This window comes from Ptiloglossa arizonensis, chromosome 9 (genome assembly GCF_051014685.1).
Source record: "Ptiloglossa arizonensis isolate GNS036 chromosome 9, iyPtiAriz1_principal, whole genome shotgun sequence".
Classification (NCBI taxonomy): domain Eukaryota; kingdom Metazoa; phylum Arthropoda; class Insecta; order Hymenoptera; family Colletidae; genus Ptiloglossa; species Ptiloglossa arizonensis.
In genome coordinates this window covers 13,147,069-13,172,211 of record NC_135056.1, presented here as the reverse complement: position 1 = coordinate 13,172,211, position 25,143 = coordinate 13,147,069, and the positions used below count along the sequence as shown (strand labels likewise).

General features: G+C 44.3%; 1 protein-coding gene across 1 annotated transcript in view; it reads left to right on the top strand.

Annotated features, from left to right (window-relative positions):
- The window catches only part of LOC143150867 (uncharacterized), a 373,071-nt gene that overhangs the window by 217,047 nt on the left and 130,881 nt on the right, over nt 1-25,143 (top strand). Inside the window, exon 6 of the mRNA XM_076319404.1 lies at nt 23,109-23,221. Coding sequence (XP_076175519.1) covers nt 23,109-23,221 — 113 coding nt within the window. The remainder of the gene's footprint in view (nt 1-23,108; nt 23,222-25,143) is intronic.

Here is a 25,143-nt window from a genome sequence, read left to right as displayed (position 1 = left end):
TCCTAAAATTATTACGATACTGCGCTATGTACTCTCAAAGCTACGTTCTCCTAAAGCTACGTCAGGCGAAAATTACGATACCGCGTAAACATAGAGAAATTCTCTCACGCGGGGTCTCCAGTTCGTCAACAAGTGCGTAAAACTCGCGCGTTTTCCGTGGCAGGTTGAATCACAGGGTGAGACATCCAATTAAGCGGCGACCAAGACAACGAATGTTACCGAGCATTAATCGGCGTCATTGTAGCTCGCTGTTGTTCTCGTTAACGGGCAAGCGAGGATCTTCCTGGCAACTTGGACGTCCCGAAACCACGGAAATCCGTTCTCCATTCTCCAGAGGGCGAGACCACGGTATTCTCCCGAGACGCGGCTACTGGCTAGCCTGGATAACGTTTTGGTCTGGTGATCGTCGGGGTTACACAAGTTCCAAGCACCTTGTAAACACTTAAACCCAGCCGCTGTATGAAGACCGAGCTCGCGCTTCCATATAAATAGTACAGTCTCCCCTATCTCTCTCGCCTGTTCACCGTTTCGAAACCGTGATTATCTTTATGCAAAGTTCCCGTGTTCTAGCGGTCGCGGCCGCGAAACAGTGGCCCAACACCGGCTATTCACTTTTCCCTTTGAATTTTCGTTTCACGAGTTGCTCTAACGCGAAAATCGCGACCGAGGCACTCGAGTGACCTTCCGATGTTTAAAATCTACACGCGGTGGAATCTGTCCGGATCTTAAAATGCACGTGGTGTTTCTATCGAATGAAACCAACTGTGCGTAGAACATATGTGTTTTCGGCGGGAAATATTAACGAGCTTGAGAAAGAATTGAAAGGAACGGAGAAGAGAGACGTTGGATAATTAATTTTCGTTCGAGAAATTATTTAGTATTCTTTTTTTCATTTTACATATCGGTAGAAACCGTAGAGATTTTGGTTAAAACCATATTCTACTTTTTCTACTTAAACTCTTTCTACTTTGTGTTACAGATATTCGTTTGAAAACTTGTAAGCAAAGCATCCACGATTGCTCTCGGTTTTCAATACTCTCGAACGATAGATATCAGAGAGTCATAAACGTGTAATTAATTCTTGTCGAAACGCGTCCCAATTGCGCGCAATTGATTCCTCGATGAATAACACTTCGTCTTCGCTATTGGAAACAAAGTTGCTCCGGGTAAATAACAATTCTCTCGAAAGTATTCTTCATCGAACGATCCCTCGAACGTCGAGCCGATCGTTCAATAATCGCCGGTGTAATTTGTACGGGCGGATCGAAGATTAAATTTGATTCGCGGTGAATTTATTAGAAGAATCGTCGGCCGGTATTTACCACGGCCGAGCGTTTTCCCGATTCATTCTCCTTTTACCGATTGTTCGACGTGCTCCAGTTACGAATTCGAACCTTTTTCCGCGCTCGAATCACCAGAACGGGCTGCAATCGCGGCCCCGTTGGATTGTAAACTAACGACTTCCACTTTGCGAACGATCGAAACGGTGTAAACGAGTTACACCGCAACCACCTGACCGTGAATACGTGCGTGGCCATTGTCACGCCAATCACGTAGGGTTTGCCCGGGCGCGATTCGAACTTTCGTTCTAATTTTCGCAACCTCCGATTCTTAACTTCGTCCATTACAGCGTGGCCGTTTTACACGAGATTTTCCATTTCGGGGAGCGTTCGAAACGTTTTCGAAAACAACATTTCGAATTCTCACGTTCGAAACGCGAGGTGTGTCGCACCGAAACGTTGCCTCGTATTCGATACATGGAAAAATCTATGAAAGGAGAAGTCGAACGATCGCTATTTTTCTCCTGCACTTTACCCACAAGTGCAACGATGCTTTCGAAATAACGCGAATGCACTTTTTTTACGAGGTCGAGTATTTTCATTCGTGTCAATTACTCGGTACATTTCGTGTAAATACATCAGAGCGAAACGTACGATACGGTTTACAAAGCTTCTCGTAGTTACAGAGCGTGAAAAGGATTACCTCCAAGGTCGCGTTCGTTGAGAAAACTTCAAAGTCCTGCATCGATGTTTTCGCGCGGGTTTCTTTGATTTCATCGAACGTTCGACAAAGGATCTGGTGCACGGAAATGATTCTGCGATGTTTCTTAAATAAGAGGGACGAGACCGAGGAAAGAAACTAAAATTAAATTTCGATCGCAGTAATAGTTTCGAAATTTCTTCTTCATGGGAGAGACAGATCGACGAACTAGAGATAATTTTCATTCGATTTCGAGGAGGAACGATACAATCGTATAAATTCGTATTCTCGCAAAAGTCGTGAAAACGGAATGAAGTTCGGTATCCTCGACAGGAGGTCGTTCCAGTTCACGTTCGTCCTCTCTAAATCTGTTCGCGACCTCGGGAATAAAGGATGACTGTTGCTGTCTCAGCTCGTACCAAATGAAAGCCATACCAGTTTTAGACCGTGTCTACGTGACCCAACGACGAGAACGCGTGACGAACACCTTCCGTCCACATCGTTACCAAATACTTTCAACGAACATTACGTAACACGTGTCTGGCCAATTATCACGCAAATGCAAGTAATTCGTTAAAAATTTCTGGCAGCAAAATTTCATTCAATTTCTGTTAAATTCTATATTTTGTGTTGCTCGTTCTCTTGAACAAGGTATTTTTTTTAGATTTTTTTTCTGAACAAAGGTAAAAGAATGGCACAAGTAAGAAAAAATATATTAACACACAGTTCGTGATCTAATCGTATACAATTTATGGCCTTCGAGATAAACTTTCTTCGCGGTTGCTCGAAAATAATCCTACTCGAGATCTAACCAGGAATTAACCGATCGCCTGTTCTCAAAACACTGATTCTACTCAATTATTTAAACGTTCGTTAATTCATCGAGGGAAAAATTCTCGCTTGGTTAAAAATCTGGTACACTTAACGACAGATAGAAAACTGTTTGTCTACGATAAAAACTCGAATTATAGAACGAAATTACATTTGGGTAGAAACTAATCCCTATAAATGTAATATCGAATGAATATCGCGAACGATTCGCGAAACTGTGTTTTTATTCATCCGTTATTCGAAATAAAATTTCGCTCGGTTTGCGATGCATGAAATGCTTCGATATCGAGGAACGATATTCGTTTATAGTGCTACGAGCAGATGTTCAGACGGTGAGAAATTTTGTTTATTATTCCAACGTGTTTTCGAAATTACCCTTTTAATCGTGTAGCTGCACTCGTGCTTCCTTTCAGTGTATACAGAATGCGATCTCGTTACGCGTAGACAATTCTTTTCATACTTTGTACGTATGTACATACGTGAGGTCTGAATACCGGTCTCGTGACATTTCGTAACAACATTACTTTGTCTACGGCAAGTTGACTTTTCTGGCGGTGAAAACAGAAACAACAAAAATTTAATCGAGCTTACTCGTCTTAATGATCCTACATATCCATATCTTTCTGAACACCTGTATCTTGTTATTCGTCACTCTAAGAATCACCTTCAAGGAAATTTTATATACGTGTATTCAAATTACAAGTGTATTCCAAATACTTGACCTTTAGAACAGACAACAGTAGCACCAAAAACTTATTCCAACTTACTCGTGTAAATGATCCTGGATATCGATATCTTTCTGAACACCTGTATCTTGTTATTCACCACTCTAAGAATCACCTTCAAGGAAATTTTATATACGTGTATTCAAATTACAAGTGTATTCCAAATACTTGACCTTTAGAACAGACAACAGTAGCACCAAAAACTTATTCCAACTTACTCGTGTAAATGATCCTAGATATCGATATCTTTCTGAACACCTGTATCTTGTTATTCGTCACTCTAAGAATCACCTTCAAGAAAATTTTTCATACATGTATACAAATTATAAGTATATTCCAAATACTTGACCTTTAAAACAGACAACAGTAGCACCAAAAACTTATTCCAATTTACTCGTGTAAATGATCCTAGATATCGATATCTTCGTAATACTTGGCTCTTGCTATTCCTCTCATCGAGAATCATCTCCATCGAGAAGATCTCTCTTCGAGACACTCGGTGTACCGAGATCCCGAACGTTGCACGATGTTCCCAGCGCGTGAAGCTTCGTCCTTGCAGGAGTTGCGGTCCGTAAGTCACGAAAAAACACGTGAACTTTTATACGATTCGTATCTGTCCACCGTGGGGCCAGAGCAAATCACATTTAACTTTAGGCAGAAACGTCTGCGAGTGCTGCACGAAAGTGAGTCCCCTTTGGGATTATAATCCGGCATCCTCTCAAGTATCCTGTTTACGGCGACCGGCGAGGTAATTTCGCTTGAACCTACAGAGCCCCGGCCTCGAGAGTCGAGCATCAAAAGCCATCCTTGAAAGGAAGAACACGAGGCGCTCCGGGGGCACTTAATTTTCAGGATTTTCCATCGTTCCTTTACCTACCGAACATTCATAATCTGCGGCATCACGAGCGCGTTTTAACGCGATACTACTCGTTCCACCGATACGAACTCGCGAAACGGTGAAAATCACGTTAAAATAACTCTTTCGACCGAATACGAGATTTCGTGTTACAAGATTTCACGGTACTGCGACAACATTAACAAATTTAACCTTTGGTACGTTCTCGCTCGCGACTACCACGAGATCGTCCTTTAATCTACAAATTGGAGGGAAACATTTTGGAGGAGCACGGATGTTAAAAATGTCCGCGTGGAAAATTAAGTACAGTGGTCGGTGGAGGTCGATGCGAAAAAGTGGGACGGAATTCTTTGAAACTTTTTCAAACCTTGTGGCAACACACTGGGTGTGTAATATATTGATAATTTTTTTAATCCATGATCGTACGTTCTCCTTGCAAGGAATAATCTTTCTCGATATATTTTACATCGTATTATTACTTTTTAAAAATATCAATCGCTCAATTCTGCATTCGAATTCCAAGCTTGGAAAGTTGCGACACGAGCTGATTTGTAACGATGAAAAATTGTTTCGCAATTTTTAATCGTTATCAATACTATTCGAATCGATTCGTAACCGCCCTACGCTCATAAAGGAACGTCCATCGTCGCTGACACGATCGTAGCACCGCGGTTTAGATTATTAGCGGTCTCCATTATGATATTTCATCGATCAAAGGGTCCAATACGCTGCTCGAGCGGGGAATTCGCAACCGGAAATAAAGAAGTCGTTTATATCGGTTTCACCGGGCATGTATCGAAAGAACGATAACAGCGACTCGGTTGCCAAAATCCCACATTGTGCAACCAGGCGATTATCATTTGCAACGATGATTAATCGTACCGGACGGCGAAGGTACGCTTAAACCCGCAAATTGCGTCAAATATGCGATCGGTCTAAATTGATTCGACATGTTACCATCTGCTGCGCTAGTTATGGTGACTTGAATCAGTGGCCGAAACTTCATCAAAGTTTCGCGATGCGGGCGTAAATTGGAAACACCTCGAACTTGCGCGTTTACCGACAAATTCGATCCTCGTTGGAATCGATCGATGCCTCGACGGTGAAACGAAGTACGATCGATTTAACATCCGTTGCCCGTGCGATTTCTTTTTTTTTCTTTCTTTTTTCTTCGTTCCTCGTCGGTCCATTTTTCGGAGAAGTTTCGAAAAATTTCACCGTTGGCAGTTATTACGAACGGAGGCTCGTATCGTAAAATTCGCGACCACGATACGGTCGCGATTGCGGGTTATTTATTATTTTCGAACGTATTTTTAGTTTCCATGAACGTCTTCGAAAGAAAAACTTGGGGACAATCTGACGAAGAAAACATTTGTCTAAGTTTTGTACGGAGAAACGACCGTACGATATACTAAACGGTCTTTTTCTGTGAATAAATGAATATAGTAGATTTAGGAACGTCGAAGTGTATAAACATTAAATCGTGAATGAAAGTTTCTTAAAAAGTAACCAAAGTAGCGTTCGTATTAGGGTACAGGTGTACGACGTATCGAAGTGAAAATTCTGTGTGCGTATACGTGACTATCAATTTGTAAATCTGGGATAGAGTTCGTGTACAAAATGCTAAACATGTGAAACCTCTTGAAACTTTTATCGTAAAAGGAACACAAATTCCAAGAAGTCGTGGGGGAGGTTCGAAGAAGTTCCCGGCTGTTGTTAAACTATAAAGACACGGGATGCATGGGATTTACTGAAACGTTAATTACACTCCCCGTATGGCTGGCTCTCGGGACCGTCGCTAGTTATAAACTTTGAACTTGAATGGAATTATAAATCGTTGTCGGCTCGGTGTCTCCATTATCGCGGATGCAAAAATACGGTCGATTAAAATCGAAGTTTATCGATCGACAAGTAGTACAATATTCTAATTAGAATATTGGAACGATCGAGAAGCGTTATCCCTTGCAAATTGTATATCTGTTTTCGTGGTTTTCAGTCGTCAATTGGAAAAATTAGAGATAATCTCACCCTGTTCTATATTTTCTTTTATCCACTGTTTCTTCCTTAGTCGATTGGATCAACGAACGATTTAATCGTTACACTGATTAGAACGCAGCCTAAGAATACGCTAACTTTTCCGAGAGCACCAAAGGACAATTTGCAAAAAATACACGAGTGTGAGATAAGCTTTGGTTTAGTTTACTCAAATTCTGACAGGAGGATCTTTTCAGTCGATGTTCATTTTTTGTTCAGGTTCTAGACCAAAATATATTTCGAGGATCAGTCCTCGTGGAACACACGTTGAATTTTATGTTACTTTTAATGACTTTTACATAATTACGTGATCATTGTGTTTTTTCTCTTTTTAACTATACATACATACAGTACAGGCCAAAAATTGGACCGACTGCATTCGTATAAAATGCAATTTTGAATATTCCGTATCTTAATCCTAAAACATTGTTTCTATAATTTTACTACTGCCAAGAAGAATATTCTTAGCTCCCTCCCAAAACTAAACTCTTCCGATAACCATCGCTACTCTTTCATAGTATCAACCGTCAACGACGTAAATATTCTCGCAAAATCCTATCCATCGCGTCGAAGCAATGTTTAAACCTTCCTTCTGATAATTGCACCGTGCACCAACAGACGTTCCCAATCCTCTCCCTCCACTGCCCCCTCGTTATCGATTTCCCAATGAAACGGTCCGGCCCAACAAATTCAACAACGACGCGTCTATTACCCGAATCGATAGCCCCAAGAAACACGAGTATCCATTCTCATTCTTCGTCCATAATTACATCCCTCGCTCCGGCAAGCACCACCGCGCTATAAAGCCTCCCAGACCCCTCGGTTTCGCTCGTAGTATCGACGAAGCAATATAACCTCATCGTGGCTGCCGCGTTATACGCGACTCGCGCTTAATGAATTCTCCCCGACCCGACCGCCACCCATCCATAGCCGAACCCTTCCCCGCGTATCGTTACCCATCGAGGCCGCAAAGTCGAAAAACTTCCTCGGAGCGCGGAACCCGCGGCGTACCGGTTCTGGGTTACAATCGCGGTAGCGGACGAGCTTCGACGATTAAAATCCCCTCCAGTGTACACCTCGCCACCGTCCCCGGTTGGTTTCTCGAAATTCGAGGAGAAGCACCACAGAGAGAACTCGAGCGGAGTTTTAATATCGAGTTTCTCGCGTGACGGTTTTGAGAATCGAAACCAACGACAAGAAGGATCCGTAGGGGGCAAAGAGGAGAGTAGGTAGGGGGTTGGGATCGGTGTACGTGGACTGGTTATGACGGGGGAAGATCGTGGGATGCATCGAACTTCAACCACCACCACCGTCCCCCTCTTCCAGGTTTCAGCAATCCCCGGCGAAAGGGAGAGATATTATCGGTATTCTACGAGTTCGATTGCCGCGGCCCCGCTACCCCCGTCTGAACCTTTCCATTTCCTCCGGTTCGAGGGTTATCGACACCCTGTCAACGGTTTCGCGCTTTCGTTGTCGACGAGGATGGCCCACTTACCGAATCGATTCCGCGGCGAACAATAAACAAGACCTTCGGACCGGAAACGGTGGAAAAAGACACCCCCTACGCCCGCGCTCCGTGTCGAGGTCACGGTGAAACGTTCCTACCTCCGGTAATTATTACGCCTTTGCCATTGCTCGATGGCGAGGGAAGGAACTGCGAGAAACTTCGAACCGACCCTACCCCTACTCCGCTTCTCGAAACGCGTTTCATTAAGAGCTTTGTGGCGCTTTCTATGAAGGCCCCCGTTCCTCGAGGTTTCGCGTCGCCCGCGTAATCGATTTTCGCGTCACCGTCCGTGACCCTACCCCTTGACTCTTCCCTCGCGAATTTCCCTTAATAATTGTTCTCCTTGATCGATACCCTCGACGCGGGAATTTTTTTTCAACGGTGGGCCTACGAAACCACCACCCTCGCACGGTGCAACGTTTCGAGGAGGTTTTTGTTCTTCGCGGACCGGATTTGGGTCAATGTATTTTCTATCGCGCGAAGAAAAGAACACGCGAACATCGAGAGCGTAGGATGGACCTCGATCGATCAAAATTCAATGACTATGCTAGAAGAAGGGGGGCAGAGGAAATAATACAGGCCCGTGGAACGCACCGAAGGGGTACGCTCTTGTCTTGCTTCTCGTTTTCCCGCGTTCTCGGTCATCGTCGCGTTGAATCGTTTGTTTTTGTTTTTTTTTTCCTTTTCGTTCTCTCTCCTCCATACGGAACGCGTTTCCATCCGTTGTAACGATTCTTCGTTAAAATGGCCATTGGCTCGTATATTTTTCCAAGATACGCGGCATCGTTCACGACACACCCGTTACTTAGAACTGTTTTACCGTTTATCCCGCGGGTTACGCGTCCGCGTCGAATCGACGGGCCGAGTTTTCGAGCTGGGGGTATATATTCTCCGGATATATTTATCGTTTCGACGATACGGAAAATAACAGTAACGAAGCAAACAGAGTAGTTTCACGAATGTGAATTCGTCTGTACAGATACCTTCGTTCCGAAGAAACTTTTCAAAAATGTAAAAAGAAAACGAAAGAAGCTCGAAGAGTGTTAATGCAACGTTACGAACCTCCGATGTTCTTTTCTTATTTTATCATCCATACATTCTTCCCGCCAAGCTCCGTACAACTAACCGTAAGTTTCGCGGAAAGTAAACTTTCCTATTAAAATAATCCACGATTCAACTTGCCTGGATAATCGGTACAAAAATGTAAAGAAAGCACATCTCGTCGAAAGAAATTTCCAGAATCGCGTTTCGTACCCTTCCGGTCCCCCTCGGTGAAAATCTTTCCCTCCGCGTCGTTACGATAATTTTCGTTATTCACCGACGCGGTGAGTTTCGAAATCACGGGCTTTCAGCTGGTCTGTTATGGCAAAATCTTCGTTAGACGCTATTCATGTCTTTGTTCTTCGCGTGACGAACGACGTTCGGGGCCCGTGGAACGTTTCCGGTCGACAGACGTCTCGAGGAGTGCCTCCGGGATCCTGAGATCGAATTCTCATCCGGAGAGATAGCGAGACCCTCCATCGGGTCTGCGGGCTGCAGCGATTTCTTCTATCGATACCGCGAATAATGCCTGTCTCATCCATATCCGCGCGAAGCCCTCCTCAGGATCGGACGGTTATTTTCCATGTTCCAGGACGATCGTTCGTGGCTTCGCAACGGGCGTGTTTCCCGAACAGTCGTTCTTCGATTTAATGTCGCGGTCCCTTGTCATTACAAATCGAATCCATCGAAGGGAAGTGGATTCGAAGACGCAGACGTTCACGATCGCTTTGACCCGCCGGGCTTATCGCACCGTCTTTCGAGCGTTCGTCACCGAATTTCTACAAACGTTACCAAAAATCGACACGTATTGGAAACGCGCGAGTGAACTGTATAAATCGTCACGTGCGTGAATGCGAGAGAACGATACGTTAACATTCTATATTCATTCCTATTTTAAATACCTAACTTACTATTCAAATTTTGAGGAAACTTATGGATTTTTGAAAAGGCTTTGCGAAAAAAAATCGTCGAATAATTTTCGTGGGATTGTTAAGCTCGAACCTTCTACTTTTGTATACCTGGGTTTAGTAACATCCTTTGAAAATTCTTCTACACCGAGAAACTATCGAAAAACCGGTGTTCTCGAAACACTGTTGCAAACCTTCGAACCAGTCTTTGGAGTATATAATACTTCTTATCATATAATTTTGAAATTCGATCGAGAAAAATCGAATCGTCTAAATAATCCAGAATCGTCAACGAAAAGTAGAGTTCAGACGATCAAAAAAATCGTAAATTTATATTTACGTTAAATTTTCATTTCTCCGTCGACTCGTTTGCGTTTCGAATGCTTCTTTACTTCCCATTCGTCGAGACTCTTTCGTCTCTTTAATAAAATCGGTCCCGTTCGGTATTTTAACCAGCTTGGAAGCTCGTGGGATAGTTACGCCGTTCGAATACCAGCCGATCGCCATTTTTACCAAGCTGGAATCGAAATCCCGTGTTTCTCCTTTGACGGTATCTCCGGCAGCTACCTTCTGAAATCTCTCCCCGAGCGCGACAGATAACGCGCGTCTTATCTACATCCACGTGTCGGCCGCCCGGGCAGAAATTTTATTTTCCCTTGTGCGACGCGATCGAGATGGAGAATCCTCCGGCGAGCCTCACCTCACGGCACCGCCACTTCCGACGTTGCTTCCGGTTCACTGGCTGCGACGCGGCTATGCACGCGCGTTCCAGATCCGCGAGATACGGATTTCCACTCGCCGCAAAGAGGAACAAGCCGTGTTCTAACGGGACTCCTACCCAAGGCTCCTTCTGTCGCCATTCTTGCCTCGGTCCTGTCCTTACTGGCTTCTCTTCTGGACGATTTCCTTCACCCCGTGCGATTTTACGCGCAGCGGGACTCGCCGAAAATAAGCAAAAATTAAATCGCTCGGATTTTGAACGATCGCCACAACAGGTATATTGCGATCTCGTTGAGGAATACAGTTCTTGTAGGTAAATTGGTAGAGGACTTAGCGATGATACAGCGACAAGTGAGATTAGATTCTTTCACGAATTTAAGAGAAACAATATAAGAGAGTTTTGTCAAATTATAACCTTCTTTAGAAATAGAATCGTCGAGCGTAACTTGTAAAGAATCTACTGAAAATGTAGTGTACTTGAGGTTAGATTAAAAAGAGTATCTTTACTTGTTGATGACGCACGTGAAAATGGTAACACACGTGGGACAAAATTGTAGAAAGAATTAATTTCAATTACGGACGACGATCAACTTCTATCGAAACTGTAGAGGAGAAACGGTTTACCAAGGTTGGCGACCAAAACGGAGTAATGCGAGCGAATCGCGAGAAATACGAAATCGATCTCGTTATCGAAGAACAATACAAGAATCGCGCATGTGAGATAGAGAGAGTCTCGATGTCTCGGTAGAACCACCCCGGGACACGGTTCTCGTTCACGTTCGTGATCGTTGGTCCCGATACGATAATCGGTGACCCCGATGACTCGCGCGATATCCTCCCGCGGACTGTACGTACGCAGAAGTTGTCGATAAAAATGCAATTTCTCCGTAGGTATTTCGCGACGGTGGGCGTAATGCCTCGCGAAAGATTTGTTTACTTACGTATCTGGGATATATTGGTCCCGGGAAATATGGATTCACGGCTGAATAGAGGAGGACGAAACATTCGGAGTGCGAAGAAATTGACAGAGCTTCTTCGCCGCGGCCTTTACCCAACCCCTTTTTCCGCACCGTCCCTACGCTGCGGAATTTCTCGTGTGCTTCCTCGCGCGCCATCGCTCCCTTTATTTCCTTTACATCCGAACTGCCTTTCGATCAGAGGCTTTTACTCTTCTGTGCCAGCCGGCTGTCGAAGTATTTTGTAATCCCAGAAAATGGTGTATTCCGAAAGGAAACAGATTTCACCCGTGAACGCGTCCTTTATGCACGTCTGAGCCCGATATTCTTGTTTCTGGCTGTGTGTATTCCGAGATTCCCGCCGCTGATTTGTCGGAATCTTGACGTGGAAAGCTTCGCCCCCCTTCTCGAACAGGGTGAGATTGTAAACGCCATTACCGACTGTCTGATTTTTTGCCCGGAGCGAGTTCTCCGAGCTCGTACGCGAACTTTCCACCGAACGGATGGATACACGTTTCTTGTCGTATATTCCTTCACTGAAATTAAACGGACCTTATACCATACGGATTGAATATTATTTGCACTCGGGTACGAACGATTTATTTTAAGATCCCGAAGTTTACGATACGTTGAACCGCGCGACGATTCTATCCGGATCGCGAATAAAGCGAATAAACTCCAATAGAGAGGAAGAGGAGCGGGGAATATATTTTGGGAATGATCGATCACCGATTTCATTTTCATATTTGCTATAAGGTGGTGTGCATCTATTGTATACGGTGTATCGATACGTTACGGAACAATATTATACAGAGACTAAAGAAAGAAGAAATTTATTCAAAGATATTCCCAAATCTCATTTACCACCTTTCGAACGTGACTTAATATTTTTCTCTCTTAATGCGTTGTACCCGAGAGGTCTGATTCGCATTCGTGGCAATTATAAGGGTAAGTTTCTCGTTTTTTCTTTCGCGAGGTAATTAGGGATTTAATTGCAATTTTTAAAACGCGCTCGGAATTACCTTAATCGAGTCTGCGTTGCGTTCGCGATGGCTCGTATAAATAAATCATCCACGTAACGGACCGAATGGCCAAACGGAGGATTTAAATATTTCAATCGCGCCTATTTGTATCGGGGCGAATGCAGCGCCGGATTTGTCTCGTTGGTCGACTTTTCGATTAAATCGTGACAGGTAGATCGACTCGCTTCTATTATCGTCGTCGGAAGATTGACCCGGAATAGACGTAGGTATAACGATTGCCAACGAGTATCGACAACGGTGTTCGAAACTACCTATTCCTTCGAAATTGATCAAGCACGCGTTCCAACAAAGAACAACGACCAATCGACAGTCTCTGATTTTTATGACACTCCAATCACGGACAGACCAATGAAAAATATTACACGTATATTTCTTTTATCGATTGACGTTCATATCTACCCTCGAATTTGTAAAATACTAAGCACGTCCAGTTCGAACGATTTCTCGACAAATGGAGTTGAAAATAATCGACAACGTTCACGATGTAAAGAAAAATATTTTCAACCGATGAATTACGCCACTGTAATTAAATACAAACGTACAAAAACACTTTATTACCGGTGACTCTACTTCTGATAAAAAAATAACGTTTCGTATTTATTTCTCCGGCCGGTTTAATCGAATAAATAAACCATCCCCAATTGCGAGGGTAAGTCCTAAGCGCGAGCGTACCCCGGAAAAATAGAAAATACAGGTTTAATATTTCTCGGTGTTTTATCCCCGCAGCAGGTTCAATGAAAGTCAGAGATTGTCAATTAGGCGATGCTCCTTGTAAGTCCGGCATAAATAATGCATGCTGGCCACCGTAAGGAAGCGGAGAAACTTTGGCTTACCGGGGTTCCAGACAGCTTAACGTCCCTTGTTCTCAATCTTTTTTTCCCACCCGTTCGTTTAATCTCCGCGCAGAGTTTCGCAAGAAATTCACCGGCCTTCGTTCTCGCCCACCCCCGTGGCACCCTCTTGCGAGATCGAGCCTCGTCTCCATGCAAATAACGCAATTAAGAGATTCGAATGTGACCGAGATAACGCTCTTTACCGCGACAGTCAAGATTCTCCTCTCGTTCTCTTCCCTAGCTCGCGTGCTGGCGAACGATTATGCATGGAAAACCAACCACTGGCCACCATAAAACGAACAGTCGGGACGCGTTTCGCCGTATGAGTCGCGGCTGGAACCGTTCACCTCGAAACCGTCGAGAAAACCTGGAAAACCTCGACCAGGTACAAATACTCGCGGTAGAAACTTTGCAAACGCGACGTTTCTTCGAATGTTACAATGGCTCGCGAAAGTACTCGTACGTTATAAGGAAATTTTCCAAACCTACGAGTTCGATTCGAAAGTCTATTCGAGTTTGAATTTTCTGTGGAGAAAAAAGAAATTGTTTTGGATAGACACTACTGTGCTTTGAGTGCACGCAAACTTTCATTGGAATTAGACTCACAGGTTAGGAGAATTTTATTGCAACAGCGACTGTGAATACTTTCTGTACTTGGAAGAAACTGACTGTACTTGGAGAAGTGTTATCGGTGGTCTGAAAAGGTTGGTTAAAAATTGAAAATTCTTGCAATCGTTACGGGAAACTTTCGTCTCGTTCGCTCGAACCGTGTAATTTTACGTATATGTAATAGTGTTATAATTGTATTCTCAGACTCCGATGGAAATATCTACTTTATTCTCGCTGTAGTTAAATAGTACAGAGATGCTAATCTTCAAGTGTGCAACAAATTTCTTTTAGGTGACTATCCAAGAGAAAATACAAATCCTTAACATTCTTTAAAATGAAATAAAAACAGCTGGAGGTTTTCCTTCTCCCCCCAGCAATTACCTCAAAATGAAATTTCTCTCGCATTGAACAATTACCACCCTTGTATTAACTAGAATAAAAACAAAGTCGATATCTTCGTTACGAGCTAAGAAAACGCTTCATTCAACACACCTGTACAAATTAACGAACGAGCCCTTTTCGCAGCAGAATTTTCAAAGCATTCCCGCGGGAATACGCAAATAAAGTACTGCAACCGGAAACGATTGAACCAAGAAACTCTACACGAGATTCGTTCTCAGAGCAGCACGACTCGACGATTGGAAACTTGGTTCGAACGATAAAGAACGCGTTTGCCTCGCAAGATGGTTCCTGAGCGACTCGTCGAGGTCTGTTCGAGCGTTGAAAAAAGCAACGATTTCGTCATTGATCACCGTGGCCTTATGGGCGAATTTAAAATAGAAAATTGCGTATAATCTCGCGTGGAGCTGGAACGCAGCTTCGTCAACCGTGCACCGGTTTTCGCTTCGCATTGAACGAAGGGAATAAAAGAGGTCGCGGAAACGCACTCTCGAAGAAGCCTCTGCGCCTCGAACCAATTTATCGCGCCAAAGACGAAGAGAACAGGGAGTGTAGGGTGAATATTGTAAAGGGAATAACTATTTTCCTGGGCAGGATTCGAGACGAAGCCGCCGCGAATGAAATACGAAAGGGGAGAGAGAAGCCGACAGCGTGTAGACCAGAGACGGTCGATTCTCTTTCGCGGAGGGCACGGTTCGTGAATTCTCGCTGGTTCAGCCTTCGCGGATATTCCCGTGTAACCTATTAATCAGTCGTTACACGAGGGAGGATCCACGACACGCGGGTGAAATATTTATTACGCTTAGCGGCCGCGAGTAGATCGGTGAATAGATTTTTGGACGATCCTGTGACGCGGCTTAGCAGCTTTGGACGATCTCTTCTCTGGCCCTGGTACCGGTTTAATATAGCTTTGCGGCTTAAATTTCGCCTGCCCTTTCACAAGGGGGATATTGCCGGCTGATTTTAAATATAGATCGAAAATTACGACGTAACATACTACTCGTTCGAACACACCGGGAATAATTAATACGGATCCTTTTGTCGGTTATTTTTACCCTTTAGAGCGTCATCGAACTTTTGAATCACGATTCGTCGAACGAGTATCGGAGTAGTCTTCGACGAGTCTGTATATTTTCGTTTATTGCTCGGTGAGCGCAACTTGCGGTTGTTTACGTTTGAAGATAACTTTTGGAACAAAATAGGTAATATTCTATTCGAAACGATACTATCTTGAGATCTTGAACATTTTCTTCGTATATAACTCCCTGGACCAAAAATTCATCTATTCGAGATCGTTACACCGATCTGAGAGAATCGTCTCGCGGTATACTGTCCACAAATCGGTGTATTCGAATTTGTCTTCAAATTCGCGGTGAAGATAAACAAATCATCGATTACTCTCACATTACTCTCGGAACTTGGAACCACGAACAAGTGCAAAGCGATCCGAGAGATAAGAATTTATAATTCGGTGAACACGTATCCACCAAACGTTCGAGACGATCGTCCCGAAGAACGATCGTATCGATTTCGATGTACGTCGTTTCGAAATCGTACACATTCCCGTATATTCCATCGCCAGTTACCGTAACGTTATCCTACGTGACGTGGATGAAACCGGGGACTTTTTAATCGTACGATCCACAGATCGGGGAAAGGTTCGCGCGGCGAGTGAAAGAGCATGTTTCGCGAGAAGCTGATTTTCGGAGAACCACGGACGTGATCGGAATCCGAAACGATCCGTGGAAAGAAGTTCGTTACAGTAACGAACCCCGCAAACCTTTCCCCCACCCTGGTATCTCGGGGTTGTTCTTAATTCTCGTTCGAAATAGCACGCGGGCCGAGTCGCCGCGCCAGGAATCTTTAAATCGGTCCATTGACCTTTGCCGGCGTGCAGCCGCGACCGCTCGAAACCGTTATTCTTTTCTCTTCTCGGGAGTAGGAGAGAAGAAAAGAAAAGAAAAGAAAGAAGAAAAAAAAAAGAAACGAACGACAATTTCATTCCGTCGAGAGTAAATCGTCCGATTCGTTGAGTGCCTCCACCGTGCGGCGAATTCCCCGGCATTCCTTTGAAACCGGAAATTTCTCCTCGCTCCCATTAACCTTGCGTTTCGTGTATCGGAAATGAAATTAAAGGAAAAAAAGAGTAGGAAGTGGAAGAAGTAGAAGAAGAAGAAGAAGAAGAGAAAAAAAAAACAGACGAATATAACAACAAGAACACGTTCAAAGGGCAAGAATGGTTTCTCTCTCCTCTCTCCTTCGCCCCTCCCACACCACACCACCCACCGCCCTTCTGTCACGAAGAAAAGGTTATTCACCGTCTACGGTCGCAAAGTTGAGAGCCAAGACCGCCCCTTTGTCAGCCCTTTCGATGTTAACAAGAGGGCCTTCAACTTCCTATAGCCGCGACAGCTTCGACAGATTTCCGCGCACAGGTGCCAATCGATTTCTCCCATAAAACCGAGATTACCTTCTGCGGCGTCGTAACCGAGCCCCGAGTAAATGCTCCACGGTCCCCGTCACCGAGGGATCGATAAAAAGTTTCAAGGTCCAGAACGTCGATAGACGGCAACGATCGAACTTTATCGCGCCTAGCTAGCATTAATTCGTTCCCGTTCGTGGAACTCGGTTCACCTTCGCGGATCACTTACGCTATCGTTTCTCCAACAAGGAGTAACTCGAGGCGGGAAGGCGATGAAAAAAAAATTTTCGTTCGGAAAAATTTGGAACAATCTGAATACTTTCTTTCTATTGGGTTACATTCGTTTGTAACGAAATCTAAGTTGTTTCTCGGGGTCTTCTTCGACCCTCGCGATATCTTTTTCGTGATTCCAGCTTTCGTAACGAATGCATATTCTCTTGGTCGTTTTATCGTGTCACAGAGAGACCTTGGTTTTGTACTTTGGGAGATTTTTAGCTTAGAAATTTTGTACGGTCGAATTTAAGAACTGTTGATGAATAAGCTCCGTTTTTCATTTATCTCGCGTTTCTCGGGGTCTTCTTCGACCCTCGCGATATCTTTTCCGTGATTCCAGCTTTCGTAACAAATGCATATTCTCTTGGTCGTTTTATCGTGTTACAGAGAAACCTTGGTTTTGTACTTTGGGGAGATTTTTAGCCAAGAAATTTTGTACGGTCGAATTCAAGAACCCCTAATGATCGATAAGCTCCGTTTTTCATTTGTCTCGCGTTTCTCGGGGTCTCTCCCGACCCGTTGCGATACACTTTTGCGCTACAAGCCGAACGTTCGCAATAAACGCTCGTGTTGCAAAGATAAAAACATTCGGGACAGTTTGCTCCAGAAACTGCGTACAGTCGAGTGAAGAAACGGCCGGAGGTTAATAAACCCCGTTTAAAATTTATCTAGCAACGTTCTAAATTCATTTATTTTATTTCGTTTATTTAACGTGGACGTACGCGCGTAGTAAACATTAATTACGCGGGACAAAACACGGCGAAGATAAGTGCGCGCAGAGATTTCCGGACCTGACCACGAATACTTCACTTACCTCGTTTAACGGATACCTTCCATTGGTTTTAATTGAAGAAAAAATTACGAAAGAATTTTACGAAGAATTTTACGAAGAAATTACGAAGAAATACGTTGACCCTTTAAATTTTCGCCAACTCTCGTTTCGTGTCGCATTATTAGCGATTTGTAACGTCGCCTCTCTTTCGAGAAGCTGCTCCCTTTTGTAAATCACGCGGTTAGACTCCATTACGGAGAACGTTGTCGGTGAATCGGAACTAGCCCCGAAACCGGAACGGTTCAAGAAACGTCGAAAGTTTCGAAACGCATAGCGACGAGGACGAGAACCACCTCGTCGAATTGGCAGCTAATCAAATACAGCGGTTGACGAAGGGCCGAATGAAGGAGATTTATTGTAAGTAAATAGAATTAGGAGTTACGAGTACCTTGAGTAACCTCTGGCCCCGACTGACGCTAACCCAACTAGAGCTAACCTGACCTAACTAAATAATTGAATTAGAACCACCGTCTCCGGTGTACCGCCCCTCGTCTGCGGAAATCCAGAATCCGCTCCTTGTCTTCCTCGTCGAGAGCCGCATCCGAGTTGCGTTCTCCGTGTGCAACTTCTTACTATCGATTCCTTATCGCCCGAATTCTCTGTAGGGCGACAAGTTCGCGGGTACCGGGAGACACAAGTGGATATAATTCGCGATGGTACACGATTGGGGAGATTTATGAGAAACACGCACGATACGCGCGCGAACCTGAGTTTACAACGAGCTTACGGATAAATGAAATTAAGCAGCGAAGAAACGAGCTTAACGCGTCTGTCGCGTCAGGTTTCCTATATTTAAAGGTGTTCTCGAAATTTGTTCAAGCTGTAGCGTAAAAGGTAGAAATATTCGATGGTTTGTCGGTGTTCTTGTTAATTGACAGCTTCGTCAACGATAGTAAGGTTATTTGAAAGTTTAGTAGTATTAGAGTTCATTTTTTTCTAAGCATTTTTCGTAATTCAGAACTCGTGTGCAATCGTGTACTTTCGAAATTTGATGTGACAAATAGAGAATTTTTCAGAAGGAATTGTATGCAAATATTACACTTTTAGTACTCTCTGATCGAGTAGCAAAGGAACTCTGATTATGTTTGTAGTTCAATTTATTCTTGGATAACCTCGGTTTCGGGAGGGTGAATTTATCGAAGTTGTACGTTCGTTTCGTCAATCTCTCTGTATTGTTTCACGTTGGAGAAACACTGTACCGTCACCTCTGTATCTCGAGATAAGGAAAACCTCAGAAATCCCAGTATCCTTCGATGCGAGAGTCGTTCAGATCGATCGTGAATTCCTAGCGGTTGAAGTCTGATCGGAATGAATTGGCCGCTCAAGGCTATCCATGTATTACCCCCACCATATTCCAACTCCGCCTCCTCTTTCCCCCGAGCGATTCGATTCGACGTACGATCGGTGATATTCCCAATGCGGTAGGTCGAGCGATTAGACTAGGTAGAGCGAATACTATCCAGCTTTACGATTATTTATACTCGATTCCACGACTCGACGATTGTCATAATCTAATCCCACGAACTGGATCCGTTCACTATGTCGGATTTCACCACTATGTCGACCGTAAATACCTCGTCTCAACAGTATTGAATCACCGGATCGACGAGTCGTCTTTGGTATCGCCTGACACGATCCGGGGATCGTTACTAATGATTTCCAGAACAGGGAGCTCGTCGATGCGCACGATGATTGTGGAATCATCGACACGGTATCCGGCGGCTCGTGTATCATCGTTATCGCGGGCACAGTCGGAATCGCTTTCTTACGACCCGTGGATAGTCGGTGTCGGTGTTCCACGGATAAACTAGTCTCCAGTGCCAAATCCCCGGAGTCATCGGTGTCGGGTCTCAAAGCGCAGGAGTCATCAGTGTCGTGCCCCGCGTCTCGATATCGCCGATATTGCCTCGTGGAAACTTACCACCGTCGATATCCTCCGCGCCATTTTAATGCCTCGTATCGTTCGCTTTAAAAGGGTTAACCGCGATCGAAAAAAATCGACCGTTCTTTTTTCCACCTTTTTAAAAGTTCGTCCGTTCGGGAACGCGTTCCTGGTGTCTCGTTTCGGGAAAAGGTAACGGGGTTACGGAACATTTTCAACGGCGTGTCGAACGTCTGAAATTAAATATATACGCTAACCCTATCCTACGTTGTATTATTGTACAAAAAATTACGATCGAACGGACGAGGAATATCAATGATTCAAACTCAAGAAATATTTCACTTGAAATACTCCGAGCGATGAAACGTTCAACCACAATTTGCCTCGTCGACGATCGATTTCGATGAGAAAATTTAAAAAAAAAAAGGAAATAAAATCGACATTTTTTACCGCGTCTCTTTTATATTACCCTCCGAAGAAGTTCTCGGCGCGTTGGTAAACTGCGAAGAAAAGCAACAATTTACTCCTCGATGCACTCCTTATTCCTCTCGGATTCACACCGCCCGATAAATATTACAATATATGTATTTTATCTATCGGAAAGGAAATTATAGCGACACACACACACACACACACACACATCCCTCGCGTTAGGATAAGATTACCTTCCGTCGTTCCCTCTTTCAGCACACTCAGCCGGTAACGTCACATATTTTCATTCGTCGAACTCGCTGTAATATCCGTCCCTCGTATCCAAGCCCCTGCTCCTCTTTACGTTCAACTTTTACGACGATCTGTCGCCATTTACGTTCAAACGCCCGCGGGAGGGTTGGAAAGAGGATATTCGGGAAACGGTTCGGCGCTTCTCGAGATATTCGAAAACGCAGGAATCCACGGTAAGATATCTCGGGGTTTAATTAAAAGAAAAAGCCCCGGAACGTCGGAGCGCGAAGCTATCCCCTTTTTTATTTAGGACATACTTTCTTGGAAGGGCAAGTTTCTCCCGGTGAGGATGAGGGGGGTGGGCCGGGCCCGGGGTGGTTGGGTGGCTGGGAAGTTCTAGATATCGATTCTCGTCCATTCGACGAAAGACTTCGACGTGCTTGCTTTTTAAACAGGCGCTTCGAGCACGACGAACGACCGCCTCGATCTCGGATCGACGTTCGGCCAATCTCGTCGAAGCATCTCTCGCTCGACCTCGCCACTTTTTTCTCCTGTTTCTTCTTTTTTCTTTCTCTTTTTTTCTTTCTTTCTTCCTTTCTTTTTCGACAGGACGATTTCTCGGACCGTGGAACTACACGTTCGAAGCGTCCCGACCTCCCTCTTTCGTCATCGTCGGTCGTTCGCGAGACGGAACTTTTCGCGGGGTACAAGCTGAGAGCGAGAACTTTCGACGACGACAACGACGACGAGAAGGAGGAGAAACGGTCGAGTTTGCCACGATTCTTTTCATTGTACGACCGACTGCTTCTGCGTAATAACACGTCCATACACTCTATCAGTTTCCAAGCACGTTTCCGTTTCCAGGACGCGCGCCGCTCGTGCAGTTCGATTATCCTCCACAGCCACCCCTCGGTCCATCCGCCGCTGCCCCATCCACCCCTTTTCAAACGTACCATCTATCGAGGAACAAATGTATTTGCCGTGGCACGGCGTTGATTGATTTCTAAAAGTGGCGAATCGAGGCTCGACGCACCGATGGTACCCACATATATACGGTACAACCGTTTCGAAACAAGTGTGGTGGGGCGCTCGCGCACCGCTTCGAAATTCGATTTTTTTTCCACTCCTTTCTTTCTTTCGTTCGTTCGGAAATACCGATTTTAAATTTCACCCTCGAGTACTCCCCGTTACGAAATTCACTCTCACGGAGAATATTTTCGTCGAATCTTCCCCCAAAAGTTTCAAATTGGTATCCATCGTCCTGAAACCAAAGACAGAGAGGGGAACGGTGGTGAAACTCTGCTCGTTTGAAACTTTAAAGAGTCCCGCGATACAATATCGAGCGGGCGATTAAATTTTAATAGGGGTGGCGAACAAAATTCCTCGATCGACGTGTGTACACGAAACGGGTGGAAAATCGTGGTACGATCGATCAGGTGGTAATTCCACGTGGAAAAATGAGGAGAAAATTTCGTGTAGAATTTTCGCGTCCGAGGTTTCCTTTTCGAGAAAATCGAATTTGAAGTTTACTCGAGCACGAAACGCGATTTACCTGTTAACTCCATTCGGTCTGACAATCTCGTAAGTGTAAAATAAATATTTTTTACACAGAAGGTAAAAATGTCCCTCTGTTTTTTTACGTAGCAGTAATTAATCATTTTTGTAAATTGTACGAACTCAATGAGAGACCGAGTAGTAATTATTGAAAGCGACTCCAGTCTTTTACTTTCTCGCGTTCTTATTGCACAAGATGGAACAAAAAGGAGTAAACACGGCCTGGAGGTAATTCTGCGTGAAAAACTAAGGAGAAAATGTGGTACTTCTACTGAAGTTTCCTATCCGAGGCTTCCTTTTCGAGAAAATCGAATTCGAAGTTTGCTCGAGTACGAAATGAGATTTACTTATCGCGTATACTATTACCGGTCGACTCTGTCCGTGCTAGTGTTTATAAACATTAGCACTGGTGGGATACCGTAGGAAGTACGCAGGTAGCATCGTTTCGTGTGTTGCAAATTGCCAAGATACAACGTGTTCTGATCGAAAACATGTACGATAATACCTTACGATCCATTCGAGAATCTTTGATTCGTCGAGCACAGTTACGTATGCAATAACACGAAGGATATTTCCAGCGTTACTTGCAATGATGAACCAAAACGAAGGTAAGAAATCTCAAATTCAATTTTCTCAAAAACTAAGCACAAGAGATGCATCCTTCTGGATTGAAAAAATTGTATACCAGATTTTCTCCATATTTTTTTTATAATTCCACGACCGATTGCGCTACCGATTCTCCACCCACCATGTACGTATACGTATTTCGCGGGTATCTTGATAAGTGAAACGGCGTAGAAAACAAAAATCGAGGATATCGTTCGCGAATACTACTTGTGTATCATTTTCCAGGGATCCATAAATATTCTCGAGCGTGCACACCGAGTGCCGACCGTAAATATCGCGACTCGGCCGTGGGTCATGCAATAACGTGGCTCATGATATCTATCACCGGGTTTCTTTTATTGTTTCGACGTGTAAAACACTCGGATTCCATGTACGTGAGCCACGCTCAGCGCACGTATCTGTACTTGTTCCAGGATAAACGAGAACACCACGAGATCCCAGTTTTTGGCGTACTTCAGCTTTTCGTCCAAGGCGAGCTTGTCCGTTGGCTGGCCGGTGAAAGGCGGAGATCCCGTGAACAACACCGGTAAGAGACATTTTATGGTACATTTAATTTAGCAATGTCCTCCGTGGCGTTTCTTGGCCCCGCTTCGCCGTGTTCGTTCTTCTGGAAAATTTAAAAGCTCGAGGAAACGAACACGAACGCGAACACGGTACGCGTTGATCGTCGCTAAATAAATAAAACATGAGACCCCTACGGGAAACTTAACGTTCTCGAATTATCGCGAAATAAATAAAAATGTGTTCCCGTGCAGCTACCTATGAAAAGTTTCTCGAATTATCGTCGAACATTACCGAACCCATGAACATTAAATAAGCATCGTTGCTAGTGTCACAGGTTAACGACAATACGTTACGCCTACACGTAACAAATTTTACTTTCTTCGATACGTTTAGGCTGGTCTGTTCCAGTTTAAAAATTCCAAACCCATTCCCAATGGTTTATGCACACTCTCGAAACCGATATTCTATTGTTAACTATAGACATCCGCTCGATGACGTTCGCTCTGTCCCAAACACTTTTCATTCACGGTCATAATTCGACTGGATGTCAAACTGGGTATAAACATCCATATTTATCTCAAACCTACACTAGTATCTAAATATTACATTATCCCACATATTACAAGATTCTCGATTACTCGTTCTCCTTTATAATAATCCCCTTACGATTAACACTCTTCGAATTCGAAGACACGGTGGAAGTGAAATATTCGAGCAGCTTCCGGAGCTGTTGCAATCGGTCGTCACCGCGTCGAATGGATTTGCATCTCGATAAACATTTTTCGTTTCACGATTCGGTGAACAAGGTAAGTAACCCCGAGCTCGAGGTGCGTGTCGTAAAGCGTGACAAAACTTACGAATACCGGTACTCGGCGTTCCGTGATCGAATATTTTCGAAATTTCGTGTTCACGACTCGGTGGGAGACTGCTCCGAGTACGAGTTCGAATTAGACAGTGCAGTTGCCCGACGAAACGTACAATGTGAAATCAATACTGATCGAGTTGCATAGAAATACTGAATTTCAAACGGAGTCGCTGCACGGTGTCTTTCGCCGCGATCGCGTCGACCTGGAACGTCCGAAAATGTCGAAGTTTCGAAGCATCGACGAGAGAGGAAGGAGAGAAAAAAAAAAGCAAGAAAAACAAGAACGCAATGGCGGTGTCACGACCGCTACAGACCAATCGGGCTACGACGACTTATCGGACGACACGGTGCACGCAAATTCTGCTCGCCGACCGACATCGAACCGGTAGACAGCTTCGGAGTGACACAGTTCCAGCCATCGGATCAAACATTGATCCACTCGGTAACCGGCTTCGTTACCGATACCTTTATCTGCTTACAGGATATTACACGATCGTATCGTTAACGAGTACGTTTTCCTCGGTAATAGCCCGGAACCTCGGGCTCGACTGTACGGTATCCATCTGGAACTCGATACCGTGACCCGCGATACGTTTGGGGTATTTCCGGACGGGTAGCGATCTTCCTGGGGTTGAAAACGAAAAGTATATTTTGTTCTTTTAATGTATTTAAATCTTGCCAAATTAAGTCGCTCGACGATCCGTATTGAGCGTGAGAAGGTACCGATCGGTTTTCGTTCTCGAAAAGGACGGAATTGATTTTGGATCGAAATTGATACGAGAAGTGGGTGAATAAACATTCATTTGTCATTTTGTAAATCAAGAATGGCTAACTTCGACGCGAGTCATATGTTTCTATCGTCAAGTCACTCCATTTTACTTACGTTCGTTAATAATTGCGTCGTGAGATTGAGTATGGGAGATTGAACGAGGGCAAGTGAGAGGGAGTCGCGCGTGTGACTCGCGAGCCGCTGGTTGGACAGGTCAGTTGCTAATGTCTTTGAGAGGGTTCCGAGACGGAGCTAATAAGAATTACTTGGAAGACACAATTATAGACAAATCGATGTTAAATTTATTTTT